The sequence below is a fragment of the Rhipicephalus microplus genome, chromosome 7 (assembly GCF_043290135.1).
Source record: "Rhipicephalus microplus isolate Deutch F79 chromosome 7, USDA_Rmic, whole genome shotgun sequence".
Classification (NCBI taxonomy): domain Eukaryota; kingdom Metazoa; phylum Arthropoda; class Arachnida; order Ixodida; family Ixodidae; genus Rhipicephalus; species Rhipicephalus microplus.
The window spans coordinates 77,476,569-77,495,153 of record NC_134706.1 but is presented as its reverse complement, the minus strand read 5'-3'; the positions used below and the strand labels follow the sequence as shown (position 1 = coordinate 77,495,153).

At 44.2% G+C, this 18,585-nt stretch overlaps 1 protein-coding gene across 11 annotated transcripts in view; it reads left to right on the top strand.

Annotated features, from left to right (window-relative positions):
* Positions 1-15,690, top strand: part of LOC119179860 (japanin-like-RA2) — a 162,797-nt gene extending 147,107 nt beyond the window's left edge. For 6 of the 11 annotated variants that reach the window (XR_012884937.1, XM_075869293.1, XM_075869294.1 and 3 more), the window contains 2 exons: positions 2,098-2,196; positions 15,533-15,690. Coding sequence is in view for 8 of the 11 variants with exons in the window: in XM_075869293.1 (XP_075725408.1) it covers positions 2,098-2,196; positions 15,533-15,672 (239 nt within the window). In the remaining 3 variants the exon portion in view is untranslated. Of the gene's footprint in view, positions 1-2,097; positions 2,197-15,532 lie in introns of those variants that run through there. The other 5 variants (XM_075869297.1, XM_075869298.1, XM_075869296.1 and 2 more) reach the window with 3 other exon arrangements.
* Positions 15,691-18,585: the final 2,895 nt, after the last annotated feature.

The following is an 18,585-nucleotide window of genomic DNA, read 5'->3' as shown; positions in this document are numbered from 1 at the left end:
CGTCCGTCCTTGCGTGCGTCTGCCTGTCTTTCTGTCCATCAATTCGCGTTTCCGTCCATTTTCTTGTCTGTCTGCTCGTCTCTGCATCTTTCCTCCATCAAGGGAACATCCAAGTACCACCATGTCGCGTCTGCTCATCATATATTCATCATATACCAGTGCCGTCATACAGCAGGCATTACAAAGACTAAACGAGAGGTGGCTACCAACTAATACTACTATGACTAGTACTACTACTAATAATACTACTACTACATACATCAGAGACGCACTACTCAGCGCGTAAATTGCTTCGCCCCTAAATGTTGTCCTATATTTTGAGATGTATTCTATTCTTTCCTCAAGGAATGGCTGTTCGTTGTGTCCTGTCAAGTCCGAAGCTTGTAGGCTTTCTTAGTGATGTCCCCCTCTCTACCATCGTCCATCCACCGTTCAAATTGCTGCAAAGGTTTCGGCACTGGTTCCCTATACCATGAACATATATGCTCTGCAGGGTTCATGTTAAGCAATAATGATAACAAAGGTTGCTTAGATATGCCAGGACTCTCGGAATTGCCTCTTTGCACGGCTACCTTCTGTGTTTATAACCGGGATGTTGTCGTAGTTGATGCGATGGTCTAGCTTTTTACTGCGTTGTGTTAGTGTTTCGTGCAGATTTAATGCTACGACGTAAAACACTTTGGTCTTGCATTACCGTTTCTGGAAAGCATTTTTGTCTCGCCATTATATGTGTGGCGTGGGTGGCAATAAGTGCAGGGAACTTCCTTGACTAGGCCAGGCAATCTCTCATTAATTAGCCCGGGTTTTTGTCATGGCAAGAGTCCCTCTATCATTGATGGAGGTGTCTGTGCCACCTGATGCCCTCCTTCTCTAGCGCCCTCATAAGTTCCTCCTCGATTTTTGGAATACATGAAACCGCGACTCAGTAGCATGGTCTAGGAAAATTGCAAATGTTAGTGTCACTTTTTTCAGAAGAAGGCATGTGGGGACAGATCCCCAGCTTTCACGTCACTTGTATACTCGGTGAATAAAGCTCTACACGTACCCGTAGGTCAGTAGCGATCGCGTCTTCTTCGCTTCGTTTTCTTTGGATCTGCAGATAACCTTTACGTGGTTCAAGAGCGTCTTGACAACTGATGTCTTCTTGAAGCTGCATTGGTTGGAGCTGAAGTTTAGATGTTTGTCTGTGTGCTTTAGTTTTCAGTAAGCCGAGAAGCTCAAACATTCTTCCACCCCACTTCGTGTCATCCCACTATGCCACATGGAAACTAACGACTATATTGCGTAAATTGAATCGCCGGCTCGATGCAATTTATGTGCGCTGCAAAGATGTCGATGTTAGACTTGTTCATAATACAATAAAATTTGCCCGCATGTGTGAAAACGACTTTGGTGGTTCGCTAACGTGTTCATGTCTTGTTTTTTAATGTGCACCATCGTCCAGATTGCCACTGTGGCTGAAATAGGGGCACCCATCCCATCGCGACTCCGCTTCTTTATTTGTAGAATTCACTGCCGAAAGAGAAATGTGCTACGTTGAGGAAGAACACCATCAGTCGGCTCAGTTCATTCGTGGTGACGTCCGTCCTTTCGCTGAGGCTATCTTATTTGATCAGGATGACGAGACTCACTCGCAAAAATAGGACTTACTCGGAATCACTCAGACACATAGCTGTATTTGTGTCTCTATGAGCTCTAATTGTGTCTCAGTAACTGACGCCTCTGAGCACAATAATTAGCTGGCGTATCAGTGATGGTGCTTAGAAGTCTCTGATAGTCGGCTTTAGTATAAACGGGAGCTTATACGTAAAACTGATGGTAATAGTGAAGTTTAGTGAACACGTATAACCACAGATTGGCAGAAAACTGTAGAGCTCACCCAAACTCACTGAATAGATACAACTTGACTGCAGGGCTCACTCGCAATCACATTCAATAAAGTTTTTTTAACTGCAATTCCTCAAATTTACACTCACCAACAGATTACTCCTCCACACTCACTAACACTGAGATTAACGACTCGATCTGAGTGAGTGATCCTAAGTGACTCGCTCGTGCGTTAGTTTGCCGACCTCTGATCTTATTAATATTGTGCAGGTGAGTTGGCAAAAAAGACTGGTGCACAGCGACAGTATCTGATATTTTATCAGACTTGGGATACCATGGTGCTTACAGAATTGATACAACAAGTAGAGAGTAAGTGGCCTTATATTCATATTTACAACACAAAAGCAGGAGATTGTAATGATGTTGAGGGACAAGGTTTCAAAGTATTGAAGATCTGGCACAAAAGCTTCTTTTAGATTTTTGCTAGTGAAATTATTATTCCCTTATAGGTTAGTGATCCGGCTCTAACTTGGTTGATTTCAGGAAATATTCAGTACTGGTGCCTGTATATGCTATGTTTCTTTTGCGTTTGTGTGCCCAACAATCATAACCGCTGTATTATTTGTCTCAGTGGCATAGTCATTGCCAAACTCAGCTGCTAACACGAATCTTGTGGGTTCGATTCCAACCGTGGGGGTTGCATTTCGCACTGCTGATGTACTATGCATTCCAACTAATTTTGTTACGAAAGTAATAGTGAGGGCTATGAAAAAGCTGTACACCAAAGTTATTGTTGATAATGTAAGAAAACAAGCGCAATGGCGCTATAAATGTGGTTATCAGCCTCGCAGGCTGGGTGCTTAATCAAACACTCTGCATGGTATTGCCTACAAAATTACGTGGCCACTCTGTACTTCAAACAACGTGGTTTGCTCATTGTTGTAAAGGGTTATATGCCGAGCGTGTCCTTCTCCTGGAGATGCAGTTCACTGCAAACAGGAAGGCGCGAGATGCAGTTAAAATAGGTCACAGCGTTGCCGCAAAGACGAAGAAATGAGCACAATAGCAACAAACTGGGAGGTCACACGAATAAGGACAAGCAGATCGAGACGTGCCCCACGTTTCTCACGCACAAATTACGAACAAAACGTATAACGCGAATAATTGTGCAAGTTGTTACTTCGCTGTGTCTGAAAGCGCGCCCTTTTTGCAAACAGAGACTGTGCAGCGAGTGCAGTGACCTTTGTGCCCCCAGTAACTGCAACAGAATTGTTCCGGGGAAAGCACAAGGCGTACTATTGTTTCCACAGTGAGATAGGCGCGTGAGCTTCCTCCTCCCCTGACCGCGTGCGGCAGATGAGAGCGCGTGGCAGATGAAAAGTATGGGCGGGAAATAAGAGCGCCTGAGGTTCGCGCCACCGCGTCTTGATGATCTGGCGTCGCGCGCTCATTGTACCATTTCACTGCTAATGTTGAAGCACGATAGTTCCCCCAAGGTGGCTATCGCCAGTAGTAAGTGGTATATGTAAATAGCCTTCCATTTCAGCTTTGAAGGAGGTTTTCCTTCGGGGCTCAATGGTCAACACCTCGCACTCACAAGCGAGAGCTTGGACTTTCGATTCCGCTCACCAGACTCCGACTCTACTTCTCACTTATTTTTTTTTCTTGTGTTTTCATATATACAAATACATATACATATTAGGTGAATAATGGTGACGCCGACGCCAGCGCCAATATCCTGCCGAGAGTGTCCCTACAATTGCTATAGCATTTTAATGAAAGAATAAACGATTAAGGCAAAACGAAAGTGCATAGGCACCCGCAAGACAAGGTTTTGCATTGAGTTAACGGGGTCTGTATCTACACTATTGCTGAGACTGTATTAATACGACGGCAAAATAATGGTCTCACTCCATTGGTGACATACGACATATGCAGCTACAACAGATAGAAAAATCAGGTGCATATATTGGTAATTGCGATTTTCAGCCAATTCTTAATGTTATGTTCATCCTCTGGAGAAATATTGCGAAAGGTATTGATGCGCTAAAAACGTACTATGCAGCAGGAAGGACATTCCAAAGTAGCTTGGGCAAAGCAATGTCGATGTTGCAATATGTATATACTTGCCAACCATTTAGACACGAGAAGTTATTAAACAATTCTCTATTTTTTGATGTGCTAAAGAAATGGAGAAAGTTTGCTACAGAAATACAGAGGTAATAGATGTAAAAATCTGTGCGGAGATTACGTAGCAAAAACGGTAGCCAGGTAGGCAAGAAAAAATTGCCAGAAAATCAGAGAACAAGCAAGCGAATAGCCAACTTCAGGCAACGCAAGTCGCCATAAGTACCCATGCATGCTTGAAAACTGTCTCCACATTTTTGTATGAATAAGTATTGCGAATGACTTTCGAAAACACTGTAATTCTTTGCAGCACGAACGCTTCGAAATTACAGTTCCTGTGATTCCAGCACACATTATCGGAGTAACCAATCACTTCAAAAATGATGACGTAGTGTTTGCGCTGTTCCAGAAAATGACTCTTCACGCCGTTTGCAAGACTTTCCTTGCAATGACTAGAGGTCACAGGAATAAAAATAAATGCACAGCATGATGAGTGTGCTTAAAATCACAGTTACTGGCACTTGAGCATGTATCGTAGACACTTTCGCAATAATTTCTTCCGTGATGTATGCAGAATCACATTTCCTACCTAAACCTAAGTAATGACACAAGCTGTTCATCGGGTGTCCCAAACAAATTGGATAATTGGTAGGAGAGCTGTTAAGAGATTCTAAAGCGAGCGTCAATAGTTTTCGATTTATTGATTATTTGATATGTGAGGTGTAATGTCCCAAATCCACCATACCACTATGAGAGACGCCGTAGTAGAGGGTTCCGGGAATTTTACCACCTGGGGTTCTCCAAAGTGCACCAAAAGCTGAGCCCGTGGGTCTACAGCAATTTCGTCTGCATCGAAAATACAGCCGCTGCAGCCGGGACTCAGTCCCACGACCTGTGGACAGGCGGTTGAGTACCTTAACAACTAGATCACCGCGGTGGGGCTAAGAAAATGTTTGGAAAATACAGCCTGTTATGAAAAACGAATGCGAAGTATGCGAAAGGAACGTTAACAAGACTTCACTCTTTCTTGAGTGAAACGTTACAAATATGATGCTGAACATGCGTGCAAAACTTATAGGTACAGACGTGTATGTTGAACGTTTGCATATTTTTTATACAAACCGTTGTTTGCATTTGCGTAACGACACAAAGAACAGTTGGGTTTTACCAGTATGACTAACACCGGAAACGGTAAGCTGAATCAGAGTGCTTGTGCTTGAGAAAATGGTAGCTCTTTGTACTTTTCTCAAACCAAGCATTTTCGCTCATCCTGAAGGTTGCAGTCTTTATAATACTACGCAATCATTGTTCAGATTGGTAAAGAAACAGCAACTGTCGTGTTGGTACTGGGGATTGATGTTAACGCGCCCTGTGAATCGCTGAAAACAACCTATTTTTACGTGTCCAGGTCCGAGTTTATAAACTTTAGAGCATACAGAATAGGAAGAGCACAGCTCTTGTAAATAACGTCGTGCGATATATTTTAAATTATTTATGAATATATAGTTGTGGTTTAATAAATGCAGTTGAAGACGTTGAAATACTTCAGCCATCTGTGTAAACGTGTATGTATCCTGGATACGTCATGCATATCTGACAAAGCGCTAGTTGTTGAGCAGCTTGGATGGAGTCATTACTTTTTCTGGTGATGCCGTCTACTGACAACTCCATGCTTGGTACTGTGAGCAGCCAGGGAAGAATAGTCAACTTCGGAGTGATGAAAATAATTCTTTGTTAATATATGTAGATTGTTTTGTATTTTTTCATTACCATTTCTTTTATTCTGTAGCGAAATTTGCAGTGCTAATGGGTGTTTTTGTGTTTCGTCTGCAAGCAGAAAAAAGACAGCATACTTCGGTTGTTCTCCTGACTGAAAAGGGTGGTTGTCGAGTCTTTGCTATGGCAGTGCTACTGGAAGTCGCTCGTAGAACACCTAGGGAGACACACAGTCTCCTAGCTAACAGTATTTGAAGTCGCTGCTCTGAAGTTCGAGAAAGGCCATGTAATATTGCTGCAGAATATGCAATTTTTTCGTGTTGAAGCATTGTGAACAGCGAGCATGGATGATACAGATCTGCCCCGCGGTGTCCCAGGAATTCGGCAGAGTTTATTCACCAGCATATTGACCTCGTTTTCGAGTTTTTTTTGTGTGTGTGCTGCCAATAATAGCTGCCGATGCAGTATTTCTCCGAGAAAGCGATGCTGTGTAACAATCATTAGTGGTTTTCTTTCTAAATGGAGATTGAAAATTTGAACTTCCTACAGATAAACAGCAATACAGCTGTTCTAGCGTGCAACAGAATCATTGCTATTTCTTATAAGAAGTGGTTAAAAATACGTATACTGTCTTGAAATGCAATTTAAATTTACTAAACATCGGTCCCACATGCCTACGTGTGCGCATATACTGCATGTAAAGAGTGTTTCAACCAAGGAGGCAGTCGTTTTGCTAAATCAGCCATACTTCAAAAAGGGCGGAGTACGCTTCCTTGTGGCACACCCTGTCTGACGCCATGTTCAGCACCCTTAAAGACCTGCCGGACAGTCCGAGTTCCGACATATTTAACCGAACATTAGTGTGACTGGTTGTGTCGAATGCCCTTTCGATGTCTAAGAACACTGCAATCGTCAAACTACCACCGGCGTGTGCATGCTTCATATACGTTTTTATGTCTAGTATTGCATCAATTGTGCATTTCTGCTTTCTTAAACCTGTTAAGTAGTTGTACAAGAAATCTGTTCTGCTACATCACCACTGAAGTCACGCGTCAATCATTTTCTCCCCATTGCCTTACATAAATGACTGGTCAGGCTGATTGTGTGGAATGATTCAAGGCTCAAGGGCGTCTTAGCTCGTTTTAAGATCAGAATGTGAGCGAGCTTCCAAAACTTGGGTACGATTGCTCGTGTCAATGGATTGTTGTAAATATCTAAGAAAATGGCTGTGAGTGCTGGCCCAAGGTCCTTGGCATATTGTACGTAATGCTGTCCGGTGCAGAGAACGATTTTTGACGACATGATACTATAGCACATTGCAGCTTACTAACGTGAAAATACAGGGTCTAGTTGAGACCGCTGGGCCCAATAGAAAGCACTAATTTGCTGGCTGGCTAACCCAACAGAATTATACAGTAAGGAACGTTAAGATGAACTGGGCCTACTGATAAGTTGGCGAAATTCATGTGCAACCACAACTTCCCGTTTGTTCAAGGCTACGAAAAGGCCACAAAGTAGGAAGCTCTGCGATACAGGGCCCCTAAATATTCGAATTACAAGCCGATTATCGAAAGAGGCGTATGCCAGATATGACAGTTTTAAAGCACTCGAATCCGTCTATGTAGGAAAAAGAGGCTTTCTTTTAGAAGTATGATGCCAGATTGAGCCTGCTAATCTTGAAAGACCCCATTTCTTCTTACGTGCTTGCTGGCGCTTCATCATTATCCTTTGGTGGTCCGCCCGCCATTGCAATAAACTTATCATTCCTGGCCATGCAGTGAAGCTGGTTGCGCAGTTCTAGGTGCTACCACTTCCGGACAGGCCTTGTTACAAAAGCACCTTTAGTAGTCTCGCAGTGAAAAAACAGACGTCGCCAGCTGGATGTTCTCTCAGAGATTCCGCAATGTTGATGCTGGTTTCTCGTGTCATCATGAATTGTTTACTCTTCAAACTGATACTTGGTTTTGTGAATCTTCTCTTTCCACTCATTATGCAGATCAAAGAACTCTTTTGCCGGCAGCTCACTGCTGTTGGCGATCGTGTCAATGGGCCTATCAGTCTGTTGCTTTGCCACTTCAAATGCAGGCGCCTTTTTCCTAAAGTGTCCCGCAAGGTCTTTTTGTCAGAATTGCCGCTCTGGTGAGAGTATTCGGTCGCTTGCTCACCGATGCTCGAAGTATAAGCATGTGTCTTCTTCGGCGAGCTGTAAGAAATACCCACGCAGCTTATACATAGCAGTTTGGTCTTGAATGCGCAATGGCTCAATGGCCCCTACTTTCTCGAGTGATTCTGGTAGGTGGAGTTTCTAATTAGGCAGTCTTTTTCACATGCGGTCATCTCCTGATATAAGGATCTCTCCAAATGTCCTGGCTGCTTGCTTCCTTCCCCAATTTCAGTCTGGTGCATCTCCTCAGCCATCGTCTGTTGAATCTTTCGCACCAAAGGGGTTGCATGCCGTAGCCTCTCTTTTTACTGCAGTCAGCAGCATTCGCCCCTCGTAAAATAGCTGAATAAAGTGATGTGCTTGTGACTTGTACTGTATCACCAAGTCTCGCCAAGAAGCTTACTGCAAGGCTTCTTCAAGTTTACATTCGTATTTTTCGCGATGGCATTGCTCCTCCGAAAACAGAAATTGAAAATTTGTTATCTTGGTCGCATAATCGCTCTGTTCCCGTTCGCGTTTTGTTCTCGCTTCACGCAACAATAAACGCAACTCAATCATCTTGGTTTCCGGCGATGCTGTCTGCTCCTTGTTCCTATCAACCTTATACCCCTGTCACACGGGCACTTAAAAGTCTTTTAAGTAAGCGGTCTTTTTCCGAAAAGGAGTTCCTGACAGTAGACACACGGCACAGAGCGAACTCATTTTCAGAAGCGGTCTTTTTCGTAAACGGCGTTCGTCGATCTCTTTTACGGCCCCGAATGAGTAGCCTCGAAACCAGTGGGCGCCAGCAATTTTTGAGTGGTGGGAAAAAAAGAGCGAATGCTTATTTTTCTGTCATCAAAACTCTTTGTAAAAACAAATTTCATATTCTGCAGAAGGTGTAATGAACTCTTTTAATGGTTATTTCCTTTTCTACTCTCGTAAGCAGCTACAACGCGTCGGCAATATCAAGTGGTGACGCTCGGTCTTGCGCTGATTTATCCTCTCCTTGGCGGCTTTTGCAGCGTCTGCGTCGCTTTCCAGAGCGAGAAGGCAGGCCGTGAGGCTTGCGATCCTCGCTTTTTTTCCCGTACGGTCGCCCATAACGTGTCGAGAGCAGTCGATAGCAGCGAAAAACAAATACGGTAAATAAAAGCACAGTGGTGCCAGACGGACTTGTGCACGTCGCTAGTTATGGGAATGCTTCCTTATCTAGTGCAAAAAACATTCACAATGGTGTTTCTTCATCTCTTATTCTTAAATTTATTTGAAGAAACGAGCAGTGCAACAAGTCTTTAATTTGTACATCGTGATACATCGTTTAATTTTCATTGCTTCTCTTTTAACTGCTAGCGCCACGCTTTCGCTAGCGTCTTCGAACGAAAACACTAAAAGGAGATCGTTGCTGCCGTGTGTCTGCGCCGCAAACACCTCTTTGTTAAAAGTCTTTCAACTTCGTAAAAGACCGCTTACTTAAAAGACTTTTTGCGCGACCGTGTGACACAGGTATTATATTGATATGTTGCAGCGTCTTTCTCGTGTATGAGCCGCTTGCGGTTATCATGAAATGCAGTCTTCGTGTAAGTCTCTTCTGAAATTGCAGATGTGATAATAAGTGCAGTCGAATCATCTTCAGAGGCTTCGTTTTCAGTAGTATAGCAGGAGAGCTTGCCTCTTCTCGATCATCAACTGCAGATGACTTCCTTAGTTCCGACGTCTTTGCACTTATTTTATTTGCGTGTTCATTCAGTTTGCTCACATGGTTAATGGTCAGGGCTTGGTGGGGGGTTCATGTAATCTTCCGTGGACCACACATGCTGAAGGCATGTCGGCCTTTTCACTTCAAGCAAAAGACTCTTCGTTTGCAGTCGCGCGTCTTGTGGACATTCGTTGTTCATGCAAAACAATGTTTATCGTTGATCAGCACTTGTTTCTTCTGTGTCAAGGACATGTTGGTAGGCTTCCGTGGAGTGCTGCCTCGGTGTGCAAAACACACAAATATTTCTTTCACCTTCGAGTTCTCCAAAAGATTTTGTCAGCAGAACAGATGAAGTCGGGTAGTCCCAGCTGTCACTTCGGCCTGGCTCACTCGAAGATTGTCGTTCACCACGTTCTCGCCTGCTGCTATCCTTATAGTCACTGTTTACGATGCTTTCTTGTTTGATTGAGAGGAAGGTCAGCAGAGTGTTAAGCCCCGAAGGATCAGCAGCATGGTACGTAGCCCCTTGTGCAGCACAGGTACGGTGATAAGGGACCACAACGTCTCGGGACAATGCTCTAAGTGTGCTGCTCTAAGATTGGCCACTATTGAAGCAGCGTCACCTTTCGAAAACTGCCGCAAATAATGGAAATTCTTCGTCGTTGTCAGGGTGGCGTAGTTATGAACAAGCTGGGCAAACTGCTCCCAGAACTCCGTCTATTTACGAACATCCCCAGAGAAGGGCGCAGTCGTCAGCTTTGAAAACTTGGTTTCCATTCTGTCAGATTGTGTAGCGATCGTATGGGTCGCCGTCACCAATACATCTCCTGCTTGTGTACTCGAACTGCGTGCATGCCTGCTGAGTAGCTCGGGCAGAATACGCGTCACACTGTCCTCGTATTCCAGAATCGTATTGTGCTCGGTTTCGAAGTCCTCGTCTGAGATGAGACTTTCCAATTTTGAGTTGATCATCTTCGGCTCATCGTTGTTCGTTTTCAGCCTCTCGTAAATGGAGCCAAGCTACTCACGCGTCGCGGATTCATTGCGAAATAGGCATTTGCCTGACTGATTATCTGGCTGTTCAGGGCTCGTCACAATGTCCGCTTCGCCTTGATCTTTTTGTCTTCCAGGGCACTCGTAGCCGTCGCTCGGTCTATCCCAGGTCGATCGGCACCAAAATTTTGGGGAGATATGACGTGAAGCAGTCTTAGAAGCACTCAAATCTTTCGATGTAGTTGAAAGAGGCTCTATTTCACAATTATGAAGCCAGTTTTACCCTGCTAATGATGATCATGATGATGATGATGATGATAATCATCCATAATATGCCTTTTGCTTTGCTGGCACTCGCCCACAAAGGAGGTGCTGCCAAGGAGCAGGTGGCAGGACCATCAAGTTAGTTACTTATGCAGTTATATTGTTAAATAGAATTTCTGTATCTTAGAGGATGCCGTTTTCTCTCTTGCGCTTGCTGGCGCTTCATCCTCTGGTGGTCCACCAGCCTTCGCAAAAGAATTAACAGGTGTGTGGGGAGAGAACATACCATGAAGTCATGCGAGCGTCGTTTACTTAAATTTTCTAAGCGTCTGCGCATTGCACTGTCCATTTTCTGTGCATTGTTGTATGCTTCTAAACTGCCACGGCGTTGATATGCCCTTTTGGAAGGTCGTCTGATGGCACTTAGATGTTCATCTCAATTAACGGCAGCCTAGTCTTTAGAATCTGGAATTTTTATACACTTATTCAGATTATCCTTCACAAACTCTGTAAAGCTTTGAACTGTCGCAAGTTCACAAATATGGTTGGTTAGGTGGTACTGAAATGCTTTCCATTTCGTCAGTTCGGTGTAGCGCCTGATGTCGTCATTACGAAAGTAGGAGTGATTTGTAAGAGTGAGGAAATGATACCTCCGATGTGTTTCCAGATCGATTTTCCATCCCACTGCCTTCACTAGATTTTGGGAACACATGGTAAAAACTATGCAACTCGAGCAATTATACCCACGGAAAAAAGTTGGGGAGCCATAATTTAAAATAGTCAGATTCTATTTGTCTGCGGCGCACTCTACGACATCCTCGCGCGCATGAAATCGATCACTAGCGCAAATTATGTTGTGCGCCTAAAAATCTCCACATACAAATCTCTAACAATTAGAAATATTGAAGATATTTGTTAGCTCTTCCACCGAAATACCGCTTGAAGGTTGAGGTAAATATTAATCACTGTTATGTACTGCTCATCAAAGGATACTTTACAAGCTGCAAATTCGGAAAGTTCAAATCATTTAAGTGAACTTGGTCAAAATGTAGGTCTTGTCTGACACACACTTGTTCTCTGCTAGGACCACTTCGATTAGAGGACTTATACATAACGTAGGGGGAAATTGTCATTCCTGTCTCTTGGATGGTAAGTATTAGAAAGATATATTTTAAAAGACAATCGCGGAAGTCTGCACACTTACTTCGAAGACTGCTGGCATTCCACTACAATACAGAGATATTTTAAAGCGCCTACTTATATGTTACCTATCGCAGGTCCAACCCAAATTATTGACGAAATAGTGCTTCCAGATCAGCAGGTAGGTTGTTTGCTTCCAGAAGAGCAGACAGGCTTGCTTTAAGTGCTGCGAAAAGCATTGATAGAATCGATTGAATGACTGATGCAGAGGCACGGTCACCATTGCATGGTTTTGTTTCTGAGGCTTTCTGAGAATGACGTGATGTTTAGGTGTAGCATGGGTGAACACTGGCACTCTCAATCCTGATACTGCGCGTCTGAGGTCGCACGGGCGTTCGCAGCTTCGACGCGCAGGTTTGTGTACTTGAATTCACTTGTCGTGAGTCGTCTCTCGGGTGTGCTCTTCGCGGTTCTCTTGGTGTGTTTCTTGGCTGTTGTTGTGGTGCGCGCTTAGGTAGATAACGTACAGGATGAAAAATATCAGAGTTTGGAAAGGATTCTTTGGGGCATAAATTTATTGCGTGGATAAGCTCATGCCGGTGCGTTTTCGCAATGGTTTTACTTTGCGGGTAGCTTGATTACCTACACATTTGCACATTTAGGCTCAAGAACTGGCTTACACTCCTTATGGTGGTGATCTGAACAGATCTTGCACCAGCGTGTGTTACGGCAACTTTTCGTCATGTGCCTGATTAGACGGCACTTATGTTAGACCGAAGTGCTAGACCAAAATATTACTCCACTGGGTGACTGGTGAATCCTAAGTAGATTCTTCCTGGAATCGGGCGGTCATTTTGGAAAGTCAGAATCACTGTGTGAAGTGGACCCGACGGTACTGCTCCGTTTTCCTCACGACCAAATATTATTGGCCGCCGCACCCATATAACCCCTGCATCTCTCAAGTACTCCAGGAGTTGTTCGTCTGAATACTGCAGAGGCGCATGCATTACTTTCCCAACGTTCTGAGTGTATGACTCTGGCATGAAAGGATTAACTTCCAAGCCTCCTACGTTCGATTGCATCAGAAGACGCTTTGCTGAAGCTAAGAAAACAACATCGATACTGAAGCTTCCATATCTATGGTCATTCTGAATGACTACGCTGTTTCTTTAACAGAGGAAGCTATTTCTGCTTACGCTGAATTGGGCCTCACTTTCCCAAAATGAGCACCTTCAACTATTAGACAAAAGATGACTGAGATGGTTCATCTTCGCCCATGTCTTTTTAAACATTTATGTTATAAGTTGATATTTTACTGTCAAAACGATAATCTTATGAGCAAAATTTCTTGCTCACAGATTCATCGTCATTCATTGCTGATAAGCTCGTTGAAGCCGTTTCTCAGTTAAGAATGAGCAAACGTGCCGGCTTTATGATGATTTGTCACGCCTGTAAGCCTCTAGGCTTTTCACAGTATTCTGTAGTATCACTCATTAGAATCGACACACTTGGACAAGCTTACGGCTCATGGAAAGGGCTACCAACCATTGTAGTGATCATGCACTAGCCAAGCCTTCGAAAAACGAACCTCGTGCCTGTAAGGCACCGAGCCCTCGGAGTCTTCATAGGACGTCATGTTGGCACACCAAGGAAGAAATGGACGTCAGCGTAACAGTCCAAGAAAGGGAAAAAAATTGAACACTGCACAAAAACAGTGACAGAAGAGAGCCTTCTTTATGGTTCTTAAATATTTTAGTCATTACGTGTTGTGTTGTCGTTCGCATTGCTTCGGCCTTGAGCCGAAACATTGAATTCTTTATTTAATGATGGCCAGCATTAGATGTTACTCCTTTATACGCCACTACGCAATTCTTTTTATTATTTTTATTTGCATAATAAAAATACACAGCTCGATTTCCAAAGTTCTACGCGCGCTTTGACTGCAAGGTTTCGCCACCATATATCTGAACATGAGCTGCAGCGACATCACCAGATATTGATGACCTTGCTCAAACTGATGGCGCGAAAAGGGATCATAAGGGAGTCAAGTAGCCAAGACAGTTTTCTGCCACCACCAGGTCAAGAAAGTAACCGAATCGGCGCTAAATAGCCAAATTTTTCAACCCTGGCCTAATAAAAATTAATGGACTTTTTGGGAAGGATTGCCAAATACTCGTTCTTCAAATATTTTTACTGATTCATTCAGTTTTGTTCAGGTAAAGAATTTTTCAACACACAGCAAACTGCGGAAAGTGCAGTCCTCCTACTTAGTAAAGGTAAAGCAACCTTTTTCAGTTCGGAGCAAGCTTCTTTTTATACGTGTATGTATGTAAAACACTCTCGGATATCAATTTCAATAGATATTTAAAGAATATACTTAGATTAAAAGCGAGAGTCTGACGGCAGCAATAACAGAACAGTTTGTACGGTCATAATTTCGACACCCCCCTTTTATTGTTATTGTCAAGAAACTCCCACGTACTTGTAGGTGTTCTAGACACTATTTGGTCGCTGTCTAGATTAGACAACGTTGCGAATATCTTCAACTAAGAAATCAGTGGGACAACTCACAATCTCCTTGAAAAATAGTAGGTAGTTTTAGCTTATACGTATACTTATTTATGTTAACGTATTACAGGATACCGCTTTGCGTTTACCTTCATACGGGAACGGATGTTCTTCAACGTTCTAGCTCCTCATGTGTAAACGTTTTACGTACTACGAAAACGCGTATACCTTTACGTTTTAAGAAACCATAAATGGTGACGCTAACTGCATATAAACTGCATTTAACACACATATAATTGAACCACCATTGTGGCGAAATCACGAGACGTTCGTTTATCGAGTACAGTATTCTCGTATGTACAAAAGGATGAAAAATACAAGGCTACTGCAACGACGGTGTTGATATCTTGTGGCGCTTCGTGCAACAACAGTCATGAAAACGTTGGCTTACGTGTAATGTTTTCGGAATGAAAATGGGTAAAAAAGTAACTTATTTGTAACAACGCCACTGCGCAGTTTTTTCAGCCGACGTACACTGCACGATGTTTTTGCAATTACAATTTTGTGATTACCTGGTACACTATTGCCCCGCTAGATGGTGCCACCTATCCAGCTTGTTGGAAGATTTCACGTTTACGGCGTCTATGACTGAAACAATGTAATGGCTACTGGAACTCGCACTTCGGCTTATTTCAGCGATGTAGCTCGACCACAAGGCCCCGATTGGAGTGTCCGCTCTTTACATAGGTTTTTCTATGTGCCTACAGAGTAAAGTGTGCAAGCATCATATCACTCGGGCATGTGATAACTGGATTTTCAGTGTTTGTTGCATAGAGCAATACTTCAGTATGAAAAGTCGTATGCGAACCAGAAAACTAGAAACACGAATAGATTTCCTTGCACATTCCGAGTGATGACGACTCTTCTCGTGTTTTCAAAGATCTATATCTTTACGCATTACTCATAGCAGAAGATTAACCTGGACTCGCAATTTAAGAGTGGATATGCCTGAATAACACACACGTAAACAATCTTGATGTTAAAAGACTGTAATACAATTTTTAGGTATGCAACTCTGCGTGGCACATGTATATTGGTCTAACTGTTTTTTACAGAACCACTACTGTGTTCTCTTTGGGCGAAGTATGATTATATACAACACGTGGAAAATTCGACATTGAGTTATTTTTATGGAGTTTGCCAAAACCCAACCTACTGCGGATACCCAAGTGAATGCCCGAAAGTAGACAAATAAAACCTCTTATGAAGTAAACATCTCATGTTTGGGTATGGGGAACTTCCGAAATTGAAATGCGCTCACTGAAACGAAAACCTGCTTCGGACAGGTGAGCGTTGCTAAAGAAATTCTCCAGACATTCCATACATATTTTTCTTCTATATTGATTTGTACATGTGGTTTAACGCTTCAAAACCACCATAAGAATATGAAAGATGCCATAGTGAAAGGCTCCAAAAATATCGACTACTTGGGGTTCTTTAACGTGCACCCAAATCTTAACATGCACACCTACAGTGTTTTCGCCTCCGTCTAAAATGCAGCCGCCGCTGCCGGGCTTCAATTCCGTGACCTGCAGGTCCTCAGCCGAGTACTTTAGCCACTGCACCGAGGTGGGGAGCCCCTCCTAGGTAAGTCGAGCGGAATGGGGGCTCTTTCTAAGATTTTCATTTATTGTAATTGAAAATAATTTGTATAACGTGGTATCCTAAATCATAGAGAAAATGAGCCCAAGATAATATTTTAGAGCCACAAGAGATGCATTTTTGTGTTACAATTAGATGTTTACTACCAACGGTCGCTATTGCCAGCTTCATAGCAAGTAGAACTGTACTGGAGTCAGCTTGAAATGCTACTGTTTAAAATTGTCAAATTATTTTTCACTGTGGTTGTTGAGTCCTCCTCACATGCAGAAACACAAAGAATTACTTGACTGTTTTCGTAGGGAGGGCTGGGTGAATTTGCATGTGTCCTAAGTTTTCTAATTTCGCTGAAATTAGCTAACCAAGCATCGTTTTTGGTAACTATAGTACCTGCTTTTATTATGAAAACAAAATATGAATGATCATTGATTGATGCGTCAGGTTTAACGTCCCCAAACCACCATATGATTATGAGAGACGCCGTAGCAGAGGGCTGCAGAAATTTCGGCCACCTGGGGTTCTTCAACGTGCATCATGTCTGAGCACACGGGCTTACAGCCTTTCAACCTCCAACGAAAATGCAGCTGCCACAGCCGGGATTCGATCCTGCAACCTGTGCGTTAGCAGCCCGATACCTTAGCTACTAGACCACCGCGGCAGGGCCAAATTGTTTGAGCACTTAGGCTACCTACACACTGTCTCTGCAGCATTATTCATATCTCACTGGTATCGCTGAAGTTCTACCAAGCGGCCACAAGTGCAACGAAGCAGCCGCACCCGGGGCTGAACGACTCGTCAAAGTGACGTTATCTCGTACTTTGGCGAATGCTGCAAAAGAAAATTGCCGAATAAGTTTTTCGCAATGGTATTGTATGGTCAAATTCGGGTGGACGCGGAATGGGAGGCTGCGTTCGTACGGCTCCTGTAGACGTGCAAATAAATCTGCGTCTCTAGAGTTTTTTTTCTTCAAGTGTTCATGAACTGTTGCTCGCATCGGTTCCGAGAAGTCATCAGGATCCCTCCGAAACCTTATTCGACCACAGTGAGTGATTTTTCGTCAAGTGAGGGACCATTTCTTTTCCTGTGAAGCGGTGCCTTCTTCAACCCTAACGAATGGCTTGGGAGACCGCGCTTTTGCTGGGCTTGTTCTCACCTGCGGCCGGCCCTTCGGAGGCCCGGTGCGCGAAATTATTTGCTGATGATAAAGTATGAAGTGCACGGAGAGGATATTTCAGAAGAAGAGTTCACTTAAGATAAAGGTTGGCAGTCCACTGGGGCCAGAAGAGCTAGCGCCGATACACGCACTGCTGACTCTATCGCGCCATCGTCGCAGCCAGGCGCACGCCGCGGTAAATCGAGTGGCGCTGCACTGAAGTTCGAAGTAATACGGGCGGGAAAGATGCCCTCCTTTCTTCAAGATGACATCAAGGTTGTGATCTGGCCGAGAGGTGGACTCAATATCTCGAAAATCGGCGCAGCTGCGGTGGTGCACGCAGTACTAGTTGCCGTTGGCATAAGCCAGGAAGATTTGTGCCAGGATACTCTATGCCTGAATCTGCAGCAAAATATTATAGTTGCCAGTACTCGAAAGCGCAAACATGCAGGCCGATACGTTCGGATGCAGCAAATACTCATTTCGGGCAAGGTGCATGAGCTAAGTGCGCATGAGACTGCCCTACACTCCACTTGCAAAGGGGTGATTCGCAACGTCCCGCTTCAAGACGGTCCTGACGTCATCGATGCGAAGATAATCAACACAAATAATCCACTTGCCTTAGCAGCCAAGAGAGTAGCCCAAACTGGCACGGTCATCATCGCTTTTGATGGGTATCGTGTTCCGAACTTTGTCAGGTATGGACCGGTGCTGATGCAGTGCTCACTCTACCACAAGCAAATCGACGTATGTTATGCGTGCGGCCATCTTGGTCATCGCGCTGACGTGTGCCCCACTCCCGCTGACACGATTTGGTGAGGCTTTGGTGCCGTAAGCACCAACAAGCAACATGTGTGTACTCCCAAGTGCAAACTCTGTGGTGGCCAGTATATCACGGCTGGCAAACACTGCGCTAAAATTTTTAAGATCCCGTACATTGTGCGCCGTCGTCGTAGTGAGCGTGCCAGAATGGCGGGTGCTGCGTCACCGTCCCCGTAACGCCACCTCGACACTATTGATGAGTTCCAGTCTTCGTCACCCACCACGGATGCTCAGCGCAGAGGGCACCCCCGCTTCCAGGGACGGTCGGGAGGCCACTCCGGGTTCAGGTGCCGTGGTGCCTCCTGGAGATGTCTTGGTTCGCGCTCCAGGTCGACAGAACGTGCCCGAGGAAGTTCCTCTTCTCAGCCTCGCTCCACCTCAAGGCAGGGACACGTTTCGTCGGGGCCGACCAGGTCCCGCTCACGCATGCCCACCACCTCTAACAGCAAGACGCCGACGCTCTCCTGGGCTGACAAGGCCCGAGGAAGAAGTGAGTCTTCTAGAGGCGACGAATTGAATTCTGGTTCTCCCCAC